At 46.7% G+C, this 13,983-nt stretch overlaps 2 protein-coding genes across 6 annotated transcripts; both read right to left on the minus strand.

Annotated features, from left to right (window-relative positions):
- Positions 1 to 814: 814 nt before the first annotated feature.
- tada2a (transcriptional adaptor 2A) lies at positions 815 to 8,204 on the minus strand. 5 transcript variants are annotated; one of them, XM_041241375.1, is made up of 15 exons: positions 8,096 to 8,204; positions 7,706 to 7,812; positions 7,293 to 7,352; positions 6,970 to 7,061; positions 6,591 to 6,748; positions 6,148 to 6,239; positions 5,683 to 5,755; positions 5,540 to 5,603; positions 4,775 to 4,818; positions 4,106 to 4,216; positions 3,937 to 4,008; positions 3,339 to 3,471; positions 2,756 to 2,799; positions 2,256 to 2,335; positions 815 to 1,892 (listed from the first exon to the last, which is right to left on the minus strand). In XM_041241375.1, exons 1-15 carry the CDS (start codon positions 8,118 to 8,120, stop codon positions 1,707 to 1,709), a joined length of 1,341 nt encoding a protein of 446 aa, XP_041097309.1. In that variant the 5' UTR covers positions 8,121 to 8,204; the 3' UTR covers positions 815 to 1,706. The 5 variants fall into 5 exon arrangements, with proteins under 5 accessions (XP_041097309.1, XP_041097308.1, XP_041097310.1 ...); XM_041241374.1 differs by having other exon boundaries at positions 6,148 to 6,257; XM_041241376.1 differs by lacking the exon at positions 7,293 to 7,352 and having other exon boundaries at positions 6,148 to 6,257.
- A 125-nt stretch (positions 8,205 to 8,329) lies between these two features.
- On the minus strand, positions 8,330 to 11,611 carry LOC121308765 (mucin-7-like). Its single transcript, XM_041241379.1, has 4 exons — positions 11,430 to 11,611; positions 10,153 to 10,694; positions 9,698 to 9,741; positions 8,330 to 8,817 (listed from the first exon to the last, which is right to left on the minus strand). The coding sequence occupies exons 1-3, from the start codon at positions 11,463 to 11,465 to the stop codon at positions 9,699 to 9,701; spliced, it is 621 nt and encodes a 206-aa protein (XP_041097313.1). The 5' UTR covers positions 11,466 to 11,611; the 3' UTR covers positions 8,330 to 8,817; position 9,698.
- Between the last annotated feature and the right edge of the window lie 2,372 nt (positions 11,612 to 13,983).

A 13,983-nucleotide genomic window follows, 5' to 3' on the forward strand; every position in this document is an offset into this window, starting at 1 on the left:
AGCGTAGGCGTCTCGGCTTTTACTGCAACATCTGTTTCACTCAGAAATTCTCACGATTCAACGTTCCTCGTACAGCTTGTGTCACTTTTTCAGAAGTGTAAATTGAAGAAAATGGCAGGATGACACATCAGCAGAAAGCGACAGCTTGCATTTGAAAAAAAAAAAAAAAAAAAAACATTTTGGGTGTTGGTCACGGGCAGTGAATTACAGTACAGCGCGAACACCGGCGATCACGTGGCACCTCACAATACCCACAAGCCACCTGGATGAACGATTCTCCACTTCACAGGCTTTCGCGAGTTCAGAAGTGAAGTGTAGCGAATACACGGAAGACTCATTAGCTAGAAGGCATGTCACTTCTGCAAGGCTCACAATCTGTCAGTGGGGAGATAAGCCTTCACGTTAATCAGCTGCAGATGATATATCCCACATTGATTTTTGTCATAGGGTTGGTGCAGAAGACTTTGTAGAACAGCATTATATCTCAACATTTTTTTTTTCTAGATTCAGAGGCAGGTGTCAAATATGACTGCGCAAATCATCCCTCAAATGCCATTAAAGCTGTAGCTCATCAGAGAGCTGGCAGCACCCAGACTAACCCAGCCCTGCCATTGCCCTGCTGCAGCGCCAGGCTGGGAACGGATTGCCATTCAAATACCCAAGACAATGTGGTTTCAAGTACTAGCTACGAGCACAACGCACTGAACTGGAACAGTAAACACCCGACACACAATGGGACAGTTTCTCCCTTCACGCAAACAAAACAAAACACTAGCTTCATGAATCAAGACATTTTTATTTAATACGTGACTAAATACTGTACATGTAAAATAATAAATACATTACAAATAAAAATTGCCACACCTCTCCTGTTCAGCCAATCAGAGGGCTGCGCAACCCAGTGGCGACCAGTCAAGCACGTTTTCAGAGTCGCTCCGTTGAAGCTACAGCCAATCGTATTCGTCCTACAAGTCAACGGCTGCATTGCAAAAAACCGAAAGGCTATACAGCACAATGGTGTGGTCTAGGACAGCAGGCAGCTCCACACCGTAAAACAGACAATCCCCACTGAATCCAGGCACTGCGCAAGAGCCAAGGAGACCTGCGAGCACCAGCAGTGGATCACTACAGAGCCGAACGTCTGCAGAGGCTGGGTTCGGGTCCCATCTGCTGATTTCAAGACTGTGTCTCTAACCTGCAAGGGAGAAGTCTTGATGGCTTGCCAGCCCTGGTATTAAAGCGAGAGTCTAATGTAGCTTGGTCAGTCCCTTTCCATGATCCACGGCTTCCGGCATTATGTGTAGCCGGGATGAGAACACGTGGTCTGCCTGCATTTTCAACTGATCATGCACAGCACAGAGGCCCCAGTTTTGTTTTCCTGAATGTTAAGAGATCATAAATGCAGAGCGAATCTCTTCCCGACAGCTACAGCATCATCAACAGCAACAACACTGCACGTATATAGCGCCTTTGAAGACCAGGTCTGCTCAAAGCGCTGTGTATGTATAATAACTGCCTGGAAAGATATATTGTGATGTGATTCTGCTCTTCTCCCAGAACGCACTGCTTGTCTCAGCAGTTTTTTATAATGTAAACTGAGCTCCACATTCCTGTTGAGGGATAGACAGAGAGAGGTGGGGGTGTGAGGGGGGAGGTATTTAGAAGCAGGCAGCTCTGGCCCATTGGCTAGTTACTTTTCAGATGGGCTAGGCTTTGCTGATGTAGCCCTCCCTGATGAGGAAGTCGTAGATCTTGCGTGTCTTGTTGACGTCGATCTTGATCAGCGCCCGGGCCTGTGCCAGCCTCAGGCCCCCCTGTCTGCGGCACTCATTCGCCAGCGCTGCCTTGTACTCCAGATAAGCTCCGGGCACCAAGCGCACCACCTGGCACAGCTGAAACACACGTAGCCCAGTCAGGAGGAACCCCAATTACAGCAGCGGTGAAGAAAGACGGGCCAGCTGACAGAATTCAAACACTGAGGGTGATACTTAAATCGGTTCTTAATTAGGGTTAGGACAACGGCTCAAAGAGAACGTGTCACGTGTTTTTTACACTGGCACACCTTTCTGAGAGCATGGCCTGTCTTTCTGCACCTATGCCCAAATTAAAGTCTGAAAAAGAAACTTGAAATTGCTGTTTAATGGGGGGGGGACGACACACGTATTTTTCCAAGTAAAATAAGCAGGGATCAGCATTGAAAGATAAATAAAAGACACGTTTGAAAAGCATGGAGTGGAGCGGGTTCGAGAGAGTACCTCCTTCTCCTTCTCGTTGAGTTTGTCAGTCCCTGGCAGGCCGGTGAGGTTCAGAGGGGGCGCGCTTCTTCTTCCCGCGGCTAAACAAACAAACAAAGGCAAGAGGTTGATTCAGCACTTGGCCCAGCTTCCGATCTGTAATCACGAGACCTGAGTATCACCTCCCAGGATCACTCACACAAACAAACTGCAAGAGACTTTCCATAGAAAACAGGGGTGTCCAATCAATCCCAGTCCTGGAGGACCATTCCACTCCAGGTTTAACTGGTAACATGAGATCATGAACAGGGTCTGGGTGGAGGTTAAATAGGTCCAATTCAGCAATTCAAAACAGGGTTGGAACAAAGACCAGGAGTGGAAGAGACGATTTTGGCCACCCCTGATATAAAACCACAACGCAACAGCACAGACAAACACTAAGCAACAAAGATAACATGAAGGTAGGGACAACACTGCCTTCCTTCCTAAAGACAGTCACTGTTCCTGCCAGCTACCCTTACCTGAGCTGGAGATGGCTGCCACCACTGGGTTCAGACCCGCGTCACTGTGGAACAGGAGAATGAAGAGTTACTGCCGGGAATGCGCTCAGCTGCAGCTTCCTGCACTTCATATTTTATTGAAGACAAGCAGAGTTTCGAACATGCCTGGCTTTCTTTCACAAGCATCAAGATCAATGTTCAGACTTGCACTGCAACAGCGCCTTCCCAAGAATGCATGAATAATTCACGTATATTTTGCAGAAGAAATATGATTACATTTCTTGCCTCAGGTAAAAGCGATCTTGTACAGCTATGGCCAAAAGTTTTGCATCACCTAGAAATTTTAGGATTGAGAAATATTTAAATTAAAAAAACAACCATATGAATAGAATTTATAAATTTTATTGAACATCAAGTAATCAAAGAAACTACGAAATGATGTTGCATAAGTCTATAGAGCGATGCACAACTTTTGGCCAGAGCTGCACACCTTGACTGCTTGAGGTTATTAAAGGATCACTTCTGTTTTATGAAAAGGTCACTCAAAGCATGCTGAAGCTGGCAGCAGTCAGCTACTGCACAGCTAGCAGTGATAGGCACTCACATGGCAGCCTGCTTGTGGAGCCACTGCTGGCAAGCGTTGCTGTCCTGGATGTATTGCAGCACCTCAGCCAGCATGACCCGTTTCTTCCTCTCCTCCTCTCGGGACCTCTTCAGGCGGTCGTACACTTTCGCACCTGCGTTCCAAATCAGACCCTGGCGTTAGAGAAAGACACAGCCACACTCACAGCCAGCAGCACGCTGGCCCCGACTGGAGGAGGAGTTGCCCTGCATACAGAGCTCCATGTGACATCTGAATGTTTTTTTCTGAATACCTACCTTGTTGTTTGTAAACATACCGGGCAGTGGTTATGGACAATGTTGCCCCCTGCAGGTGGGCAAAATAACGGGTTACGATATTTAAAGCGAGGCTCGTTTCTGAATAATTATTCCTTGATCTAAGGGTTGAGACTGCTTCAAGCGGCAAGGTAGCCAGCTGGAGCAGAGCCTTCCCCTGATATGCAATCTCTGTGGGTTCTGCTGCTCCACTGTGGAGCGCTTTTCATTTCTCTCGAGAAGCGTCTCGACCTGGCTTTCGCAGCTGCAGGGAGAATGGGATCTGCTTCATGCCCGACGGTACAGCAGCTGCTGAAGGAACTCACTGCAGAAGGTTTGGATTCCCACTCGTCTGTACTCCTGAAGTCGTGCGATCTCCCTCCGAAGTTCAAACTCCACTGCAGACGGGAATAGGAGAAAACAAGCCAGTGAACGTCAGACAGGCTCAGAGGCTCAGGACGCTGTCCTAAGACTGAAGCGGGGAGATGCACTCACAGGCGTGGCTCTCGATGAACTTGTCGTGCTCAGTCGGCCCCAGCACCCTGGCGAAGCGCCTCATGGCATCGTACATGTCTTGAACTTCTTTGGGGTAACGTCTTTCCAACACTGCAAACGTGAACAAATACAAAAATAAACCACCATTACTATTATCAGCATCCTCCTCCTCCTCCTCCTCACTGCACTGGTCAATCACTGGGGTTTCCTGCTTCAGTACCGGACAGTACCTTCAATTCAAACATGCATAAAAAAAAGAGTCAGCCTAGAGATGCAAATAACAAAAGCAAGATTGACAAACTCTCCAGCAGCCGTAAATAAGAGACTTGGAGATGGGGGCCTGACTCAAAGTTAGCAGTCTTCTTTCTGCCTGCCAGAGATGGTAATAAGACTGCATAGCAGTTTCATCCATGCCAGCTTTTACTACAAGCTTGATTAGCCCCAGTGTATAGATAACAAGCTCAGGTGTGTCTTATTAAAGTGGTAGTAAAACCAGGAATGGATCAAAGTGCTGTGCAGCGGGAGTCTTATCCTCATCTCTATCACAAGACTAGGGCAGCAGGAGTCATCTCAGCTGACACACATAAATCATTTCTTTCCTTCCGATTCATTTCCTTCAGAGGAATTAAACTGGATTTAGCTTCGCACAAAATAAAACAACTCACTTACTTTGAAATTTCCTCAGGCTGATTAAGCCGTGGTCACGTATTATTCTGTTATGAACAAAAAAATAATAATAACTCAGATTAATGTTCTAAAAGGTGACACACTGCAGACGTGCAAACAGACGTGCCTCTTAGCTGCATGTCAGGGAGCAGCAATGGAATGAGACTGTTAACCTACACAGCATACTGGGCTATAGAAAGGTACAGTCTAACGGGGGCATTAGATGCTGGTATACCAGATTGCAGCTCTGCTTCAGAGCCACCAGCGATGACTAGGTGAGAACAGAAACAGGGCTGACTTCCCACTTACTGGTATTTAAGGACACCAGTGGTTAAAAAAAGCAATGCATTTATTACGATTTCAGGACCTCAAGCAGACTGGACTGTGTATGATCCTGCATTCACAAGGTCAGGTTTCTTTATTCTGCTGTTTTAGAAAACTCCAGGCAGACTTGCTCTCTGCTGCCATCTGCCTGGTGGTTATACTGGTGCCCAGAGCTGCATTTCCACACTACAGCAGGGCGAGTCCTGGTTTACCAGGTATTAGGGACTTGTGATGTCCGCAGGGTTAGTAATAAGACTCCTGTTCCAGGTTTTACTGTGAGCTTGATCAGGTAACAAGCTCAGGTGTGTCTTATTAAACTCGCAGCGAAACCAGGAATGGATCAAACTGCTACGTAATGGGAGTCTTATTGCCACCCCTGGATGAGAGGGTAAAGACTCCTCAGTATACATCTTGATTAACAGAATACATTGAAAGAAGACTCACTTTTTCCTGCGCTGTCTTTCCTTCAGTCTTGAGTGATATATGTCTACAACCGCAATCTTCAGGGCTATAAGGCAATCAATCAATCAATTTTGCAGTTGACACGGAGACGGCTTTTGATAAATATTTCCACAATCCCAACTCACCGTGCAGAACATCAGAATCGTCATCAACAAAATCAATGTCCCTCAAATCCCACTCCGCATAATTGTCAAACTCCTGGCAGAGTGAAAAACAAACACACACAACAACAATCAATCAGTCAGATCCGTTACTTATCCAGAGGAGTCAATCGAGGACAAATTCTCATTTACAACGACAACCTGGCAAGAGGCTCACAACATCAAACACGAGAAATAATAACAGAAAACAGAACTCGGCAGCAACTTCGCAGATACAGGAGTCAGCCAGCAATGAGCCTAAAAGCAAGCTCAGATTTGAACCGTTCCGATTTAAACTTTGTGTGAAACTCATTCCACGCACCGGCAGCTGCAAACTGCATGGGAACAAACCAGCATAATAAAACAACAGGATCTTAAAACTAGCGACTCTGCTGTGTCACTAATGAGCAGCAACCTTCAGTAATTCACGGAAACCCTCCCGGCTCTCACCTCCATGAAGTCAGCCCGGGCCGGCATGTACCCTGCCATGTCTCTGGAGAGCAGGGAGTCGAACGTGGGTCGAGGGGGGTCGTCTCCTGCGGCTGAACAACACCCACAAACTCGGGTTCAAGAGAAGCAGTCTTGTAACTCGTAGAACACAGTTATTACATACACAGCAGCTTGTTCCTGACAGCAGTGCGACTCTGCATGCAATAACACGTTCAGAATTCTCTCACTATAGAATTACTTGTTCAGAATTTCATCGTTTGAATTTTTCAGAGACTAATAACTGGAGTTATCAATCATAGATTCTAACAACTTGTAATCCTGGGATGGAAAGAAGACTCCTATTGCATAGCAGTTTCACCCATTCCAGGTTTTACTATGCGCTTGATTAGCCCCAGTGTGCAGGTAACAAGCTCAGGTGTGTGTTTTCGGGTGAGGTGACTCACGTCTGAACGGGATGGCGGTGTCGGCAGTACGGGCCTCCTCCATCTGCTTCAGGCTCAGCAAGGTGGAGGAGAAGAGGGGGTTGTTGATGAAGTGCTTCATGTAGTGGCTCTCGCACTCCTCCTTGCTCTTCGTACGCAGCTGATTCGCCACGTCCTGCCTGAACAACCAGCTCATTCAAACACACTGCCATTCTACGGAAGGTGCTGCTTTTTTAAAGAGCCTGTTCGTCTCACAAAACCGAGATTCCCTTCAGCGCTCAAGGGGTTTTCCTTCTCGTTCTGTAACGTTCACAGGATTTTTTTTTTTTTTTTTTTTTATTCACAGTTTGCTCTGCTGTAACGTTACAGGTTCTCTGTCAGTTTTGCTTTAGTTACTCACCAGTTCCCAAAGCCGCAGTCCATCACAGCTTCCAGTAACCCCACCTCCTCCTGTGCGGTCCAGCTGGGATCCAGCACTGGGAAATCGGACGTCTGCACAGAAGAGAACAGGATCACTACCTGGGAGATTTCAGCCAGCAGTCGCAAGTTTAGGATCTAGTAGCGGTGTTTTCTGTGCGGAAGCCTGACTCAGCCTGCTTCGCTGGGGCAGGACAGAGCACTCTCACCGAGCACGGTTTGCAGGACCAGTGGAACCCCAGCTCCAGTCAGAGCACACACAGTGCAGGGCAGCCCCCAGCCCCTCCCTATCTCCACTCTGCTCACCATGATCTCATATTTGTGATCACTTTGATGCGTTCTGTATTCAAATCCTCTGGCAAAGCACTACAGCAGCAACAAACAAGAAAGAAAATAAGTAAGTGCATTGTTATGATAGAAACGCACACGCATACACACGGCAACCTCCAAATCTCACTACAGGTAGAAAAGTTATACTGCCACATGGCCAAATGGGACTTGGCTCATCTACAAAGTTAAAACTTACATATAATGCCTTCAGGTTTCTCTCTGGGGTTCGGGACTACATGTACCAGAATGCATTGCGGTACAAACAGACATGCCCTTCCAAACGGTCCTGCTGGTCACCCTAAGCCTCGTGCTCACGGTGCTCCGGTACAGTAGTACAGGGTCACTATAAAACACCATGCTGCGAGCGTGCCCGCCAGGCCCCTTGTTACCTGCAGACACACGAGGAAAGGCGGGGGTCCGCACTCGGCACACTTGATGTAGGGCTCCTTCAGGGCGGAGGAGCAGCCCTTGCACGAAGGCTTGTCAAAGGGATCGCCTGAAAGGGAACAGAGGGGTAGAGCTACGAGCGAGTCGCTGGAGCCGAGGCAGACAGTGGGCTCTAGAAAGTGATGAGCTCACTCGGCCCATTGCATTTACCTTCTGACGGCGCTACCATCATTGTAACATGTCCATAAATGCTAAACCACAAAGCACCGTACTGGTACAGCAAACCCCGCTAGATTCCCTACTGGAAGCACTTCGTATTATTTATTACATTAGCATTGTGTCTGCGCGGGGTTGCAATGCAATGGCTCTGGAAGGTATACTGCTATACTTACCTCCATACGAAGCCAAGCGGTCCATGCTTTTATTAATCAACAGACTTCTTTTTTTTCTTTGCTATTCTCACAGCAATGTGATCAAGCGTCTTCCTGCACGATAGTCAATGGCAGGCGAAAGGAATCCAGCACCGAGCAAAGGCATGATCAATCATACACAGCTTGTGGATCCCGCCACGGTCACTACAGCGACCTCTAGCGGTGTGTGCATATAAACATGTTGTGAAACTAGATATCGCAATCTTAATTGCCATACTCATAAAAAAAATGATCAGACCATGTCTTAACTTTGTATGGAACATGGAAGGAGGCAAACATTTTAATTGAATCATTTTGATATATTTAATTTAAAGATACAAAAACAAAAAACAATGCGACAGATTATCTTGCAACGAGGCAAGTTAAACAATGATACACTGTCATTTCAAAACTGGCAAAACATTTTTCAACAGCTAAAACATTCCACGTGGAATAAGAATGAGAATATAGTATGACTATAATATAGTGTGACTTTAGCAGAACACTCCAGTAAAGATTCACAGTGTAGAATCACATTTCAACAGCGGTTAACATTGTTCAATGTGGATCTGTCTTTCACTTTTAATAAAAATGCCCCATTTCAGAAATCCACAGGAATGAAGGGGACTGAAACCCCTGTACAGGATGATCAGCAGGTCCACTTCTTTCATGGTATCGTTTAAAACATGTGCACCAAAATCCATCTGCAAAAGAACATTCAAACATGCATGTACTGCTTATAGAGAAACAGGTGTGACAGCACTGAACTGCACTGTATCATGCATGGAGCCCTGGAGTCAAATACAATTGTGATTGTGTCATTTATAATTTATTGCAATTGTCACTGTAATTGCTTTTGAGCCTTGGCACACCTGTGTAAGTGTAGTTTTATTATACATGTCACTGATAATTTACAGTTCAATCCCACACCTTTCCACGCTTAATCATTCTCAGGTTCTGCGCTGTGTTCTACACTGACAGATCGTTATTCACTTTTAGTGACCCCATTTGTTTAAAAAAAAACCCCAAAAACGTTCTATAGTATATGCCTGTATTTGTAGCTGTGATTATTGCTGGGTGATTTATTGTGTGTGGTTGTTTATGTTTTTAGTGTAATTGTAATTAGAATTGTAATTAGTGCAGTGTAATTGTAACTGTAATTGAACAAAATAGCATTGTAATTTTAGGAAATGAAGCTGCTGTATTTGTGGTTCATTACAATTGAGCCCAAGGCTGCTATATACAAGAACATGCAGTGAAATGTGCTCTGCAGAAAATCATTCTACATTCTAGAGGAAGCAGTGTTGCGATCAACCTCTAATTAGATCAGAAAACCAAGACTGAGTCATAATCCTTGGTGGATTACAACATAATGTAAATGCAATGCAATAACGTAGGCGTTACTGATTTCTAAAACTCTTACTTGTGTCATTGTACTTATATAACAGTACTGGTACTCAAGATTTCCAGACTGGGTTATTTATAGACCCACTATTTAAAAATATATGGAATACAAGCTGTAATAGAAGGCGATTAGTAACACAGTCTCCTCAGACACACTCACACACACAGTAACACACTCACATTATTCACCAGGCACTGAAACAGCTTCTGAGAGAACCTCGGCCCTGAACAGAAAAAAAGAGACACGTTAACAAACTCAGATCATACAGAATCTCAACCTCACTGCTTTACTCCCAACCCGAGTATCTTCTGCACGTCCTCTGAGATCTGAAGTCATTCCGTTTGAATTCAGCCCCCTGTTACTTCATGGATTTAATTACTCGTATTCATTCCATGTTCCCTTGTAACCAACAGTATTGCTCACATGTATAAGACATGCATTCATGTTCCCACCAGGGGATTGTGAGCCGTGTTCATGAATGCATGCCTTGCCTCGGCTTGCCCAGGTCTCCACACACTCAGAGTGGACCTTTCCTTCCCAGATTCAGACTCGAGTCACCAACTGATTCCACAAAACAGCGTATCCCTCAATTCCTTACACATTGCACAGGATCAGCATGAACAGCTCCACTTACAGCAGGCTGGCTCTGTACTCTGGGTACAAGACCATGAGTGGGACAGAGATGTCTCCACAGTCCACCACTGCCAGCACTCCATATGGGTCAGAGGAGCAGGAGGCTGGCGTGCGTGGAGGCTCCACTGTGGTGCAGGCTGGTGTGTGTGGGGGCTCCACAATGGTGCAGGCTGGCATGCGTGGGGGCTCCACAGTGGCGCAGGCTGGTGTGTGTGGGGGCTCCACAGTGGTGCAGGCTGGCATGCGTGGGGGCTCCACAGTGGCGCAGGCTGGCGTGCGTGGGGGCTCCACTGTGGTGCAGGCTGGTGTGTGTGGGGGCTCCACAATGGTGCAGGCTGGCATGCGTGGGGGCTCCACAGTGGCGCAGGCTGGCGTGCGTGGGGGCTCCACAGTGGCGCAGGCTGGCGTGCGTGGGGGCTCCACTGTGGTGCAGGCTGGTGTGTGTGGGGGCTCCACAGTGGTGCAGGCTGGCATGCGTGGGGGCTCCACAGTGGCGCAGGCTGCCGTGCGTGGGGGCTCCACTGCGGCGCAGGCACTGTCCTCCTGCAGGACCAAGCACATTGTTTTATTTATTAGATTTGCTTATGATTTAACTGGTGTGCTTGTGGAGTGCTGCTCCTCCGTTCTGACACCAGTGCAGGGATGGTAATAAGACTCCTATTGCACTGCAGTTTCACCCAGTCCAGGATTTACTACGAGTTTGATTAGCTCCAGTGTATAGGTGACAAGCTCAGGTGTGTCTTATTAAACTCGTAGCAAAACCAGGAATGGATCAAACTATTAGGCAATGGGAGTCTTATTTCAATTCCTGCTGTGCTTGATGAGAAGAGATAAGATATCTGTGAAAGAAAAAAACAAGCATAGGGCTTTAAAGACAAGTTTAGCAGGTCTGAGTGCAGTGCGACAAGCCACGCAGCGGCTCAGAAAACCCTATCTTGTTATCTTTCCTGTAACTGTGTTGCTTTTAATAAATAAACAGCAGAGACTGCACTGTGTATGCATCCGAATATCTGACAACGATCACTTCATCTGCCTGTGGTGTAAATAAAAGCACTTTGTAAGATTTATCAATGATGATTACAGACTATCCAACCACAGACACCACACTCCACCATTGCGACAGCCTCTGAACGAAAACATTGTTCCTAACACAACAGCACAAGCACTGGCGCGCCTCACCGGCAAATAAATATCAAAACATATCTGTGGTATTGCTGTCACAACTCTTCCCAGCCCACAGCCCGCTTCATGAAATAATACTGCTTCAATGCAAGGTACCCGTGAGGCATCTTCATCAATGAATGGAACCGCCATTATGAGTCATCTCACAACCAGAATGCACTGCTACTTCCTTTTCAGACTTGGTCTGCTGGGCGAGGCATTCAGGGATCCAAACCCTTTCATTTTTAAAAGATTCAAAAGGAAAAATTGGGTCAAGAGTTTCCCTGTTTCCTTTACACGAGCACCAAGACCCTAATCCGCCTCACTGCATTGGCTCAGAGCGTGTTTTCTTGTCAAGGATTACAGCTGTGAATGCATAACCACATTGTTACATTGCCTTGTTGCATGACTGTTGTCTATTATTTTATTTTTACATAGGAATTTGCATATCAATTACTTATTCATATTGTGTACTTATGTTATCTACATTGCTGTTATTATTATTAATTGACCAGACCAGTCCTAATATATATGGTATCATGTATTCTATAACAAATGTACAAAGAACCTCTGGTATTTTACACCCAGTCACAGATTATAAAGCAGGGCTAGTGCACAATTACACTGGCGGCTTCTTTAACAACTTATGAATATCTAACTTGAGCTAATGCATTAAAATACTCTTTCAATACCTGTCGTGTTAAAGCATAGTGAAAAGGACCCCAACGTCCTGCAGCTGCACTGTCAATCGACCAGTCCAGCTGCAAGCTTCTGGTGCCTTTTTTAAAACTGACCACAGGGTGGCAGTATTGTTCTTCAGGCCAGGCACACAGGCAGGTTTCTCTTGGCAGACAGGGGAGTGTAGTGCACCACAATAGAAGGTTCATGAGTATTTCTCTGGAGGCTGCATGGACTGGTGAGGATCACGAGCCCTGCTCTGGGCCAGTAGCACTGGCAGTTGTCAGATTGCAAGGAAACAGAGGCAGACAGTGTAGGCTCTCCAGTCGGGGGGGGGTGTAGGGTGGGGGTATTCCTCACGGCTTTGAACTGAAAACCCTGGGGATCGCGTTTTTAATAGAAATAATTTAATAAAGGAGAGAGCAGATGCAGGTGGCGAGAGGGGGAGCCAGCCAGCTTTGTCATTGATCGGAGGGAGAGGGAGGGGGGGGGGGAGGTGGGGGGGGGGGGGGGGGGGGGCTTTGAGACTAAAATATGGAAAACAGGAAAGCAAGAGCCAGGAGCAAAATGCTTTTAAAAAAAAAAAAACAGAATAGACTTGCTTAGCTTAGAGACAATCACGATCAATTTGAATTCCTCCGATCCTGGTTCCTTCTACATTTCTCCATAGCCCTGTGAGCACGCTATCAGAAAGCACCTTCACTGAAAACTGCTTGATAAAACCCCACTGAGAAAAACCCAGAGCATTGAGAGAAGCAACAGCAAGACACAGCACTACCAGTAACACAATGGGTTAGGATCTAACAGTGCACACTGCGTGGGCGTGACACTGTAGCACGATCAGGGCCCATGGTACTATAATATAAAAATACAAGAAAACGTCAGAACATTCTATTAGCACGCCTTAAAAAAATACCCCTACAGTCCTACACTACTATAGCTCCCCCATTCTAGCTGCCCTTGGGCTGCCTCTGACTCTGTAGAGAAGACCATTCGGAAGGGCCAGTCCACACATGCAAGGACTTTCCTGCAATCAGCAATGAGGCATGTTGAGCTGGCACCAGATCCAGCAGGGAAACAGCTTCCCCTCACAAGAGATCTGCTGCCCGCACTGCAATGACACTGACAACAGCAGAGCACAGGTTTCTGAATGGGGGTGGGGGGGAGCATAGACGGAAAAGCCACAAGCGTCTCGGCCTGTCACACCCTGATCCCCTCCTTGCACAACGGGCAGCGTGACGTGGGATCATGAAATCAAACGTCCCGGGGCTACTGAACAAAGCAGAGCCGGGAGACAGGAACCGCACACAGCGTCTGCGTTCTTAATGAGAGCACTGCCTAGCTCATTATGGAAAGTGCAAAGGGAGCTTGCATTACAGCTGAGCAGCGCTGGAAAGCCCACGGCTCAGTGGAAGTGTGGGGTTCAGTCATATTACTGCCCTGTGATCAAGAGCCAAACACAAAGCAGCATGAGGCTCACACTCGTGGGACTGTCAGGGACTGTCCACCAGCGATGGAGGCTGCTTGAAATTTGGGGTAGATCCTGTAGGTCCATGCCTAAATACTGCAGTGTCTTTACAGTCCTTTCCCGTGCTGTCACTGTGCTTTACCACGGAGTGCAGAATTCGGATCAGCTCTGGATAAATCCTGGCAAGGTCACGCCCTCTCAAGACTAAAAGACAATGCGTTACAAAGCGAAAGGCTAGTCTTGCCCTGTGATTTTCCATCTTCAGTGAGTTGTTGTTAGACTGCGGGCATGTCAAGGTCACGTCTGCTGAGTATATTATAAACAGACTGCACTGCCCTGACATCTAGTAAAGAGCACCACCGATCTCCAGCGTGACGTGCATGAAGAGCTCCTGCTGAATTGTGTGCCGGTCTGACGCTGTGCGAATTCACTCCGAAGAAATATTGCTCCACATTTATTCCCTGCATAAAAATCATATATATCATTTCCCAGCTAAAAGCTGTGCTGTGCTCCAAGGCGTTTCAG

The sequence above is a fragment of the Polyodon spathula genome, unplaced genomic scaffold, assembly GCF_017654505.1.
Source record: "Polyodon spathula isolate WHYD16114869_AA unplaced genomic scaffold, ASM1765450v1 scaffolds_766, whole genome shotgun sequence".
NCBI classification, from domain to species: domain Eukaryota; kingdom Metazoa; phylum Chordata; class Actinopteri; order Acipenseriformes; family Polyodontidae; genus Polyodon; species Polyodon spathula.

Excerpts from the sequence above, each read along its gene's own strand:
- tada2a (XM_041241374.1), bottom strand. The coding sequence starts at position 8,120 with ATGGACCGCTTGGCTTCGTATGGAG. Across the intron at positions 7,353-7,705 it reads CTTTCCTCGTGTGTCTGCAG|TGCTTTGCCAGAGGATTTGA; the intron begins GTAACAAGGGGC and ends TTGCTGCTGTAG. Across the intron at positions 6,749-6,969 it reads GACTGCGGCTTTGGGAACTG|GCAGGACGTGGCGAATCAGC; the intron begins GTGAGTAACTAA and ends CTGGTTGTTCAG.
- LOC121308765 (XM_041241379.1), bottom strand. The coding sequence starts at position 11,465 with ATGGCGGTTCCATTCATTGATGAAGATGCCTCACGG. Across the intron at positions 10,695-11,429 it reads TTGATGAAGATGCCTCACGG|GAGGACAGTGCCTGCGCCGC; the intron begins GTACCTTGCATT and ends TTGGTCCTGCAG. Across the intron at positions 9,742-10,152 it reads GAGTACAGAGCCAGCCTGCT|GGCCGAGGTTCTCTCAGAAG; the intron begins GTAAGTGGAGCT and ends TTTTCTGTTCAG.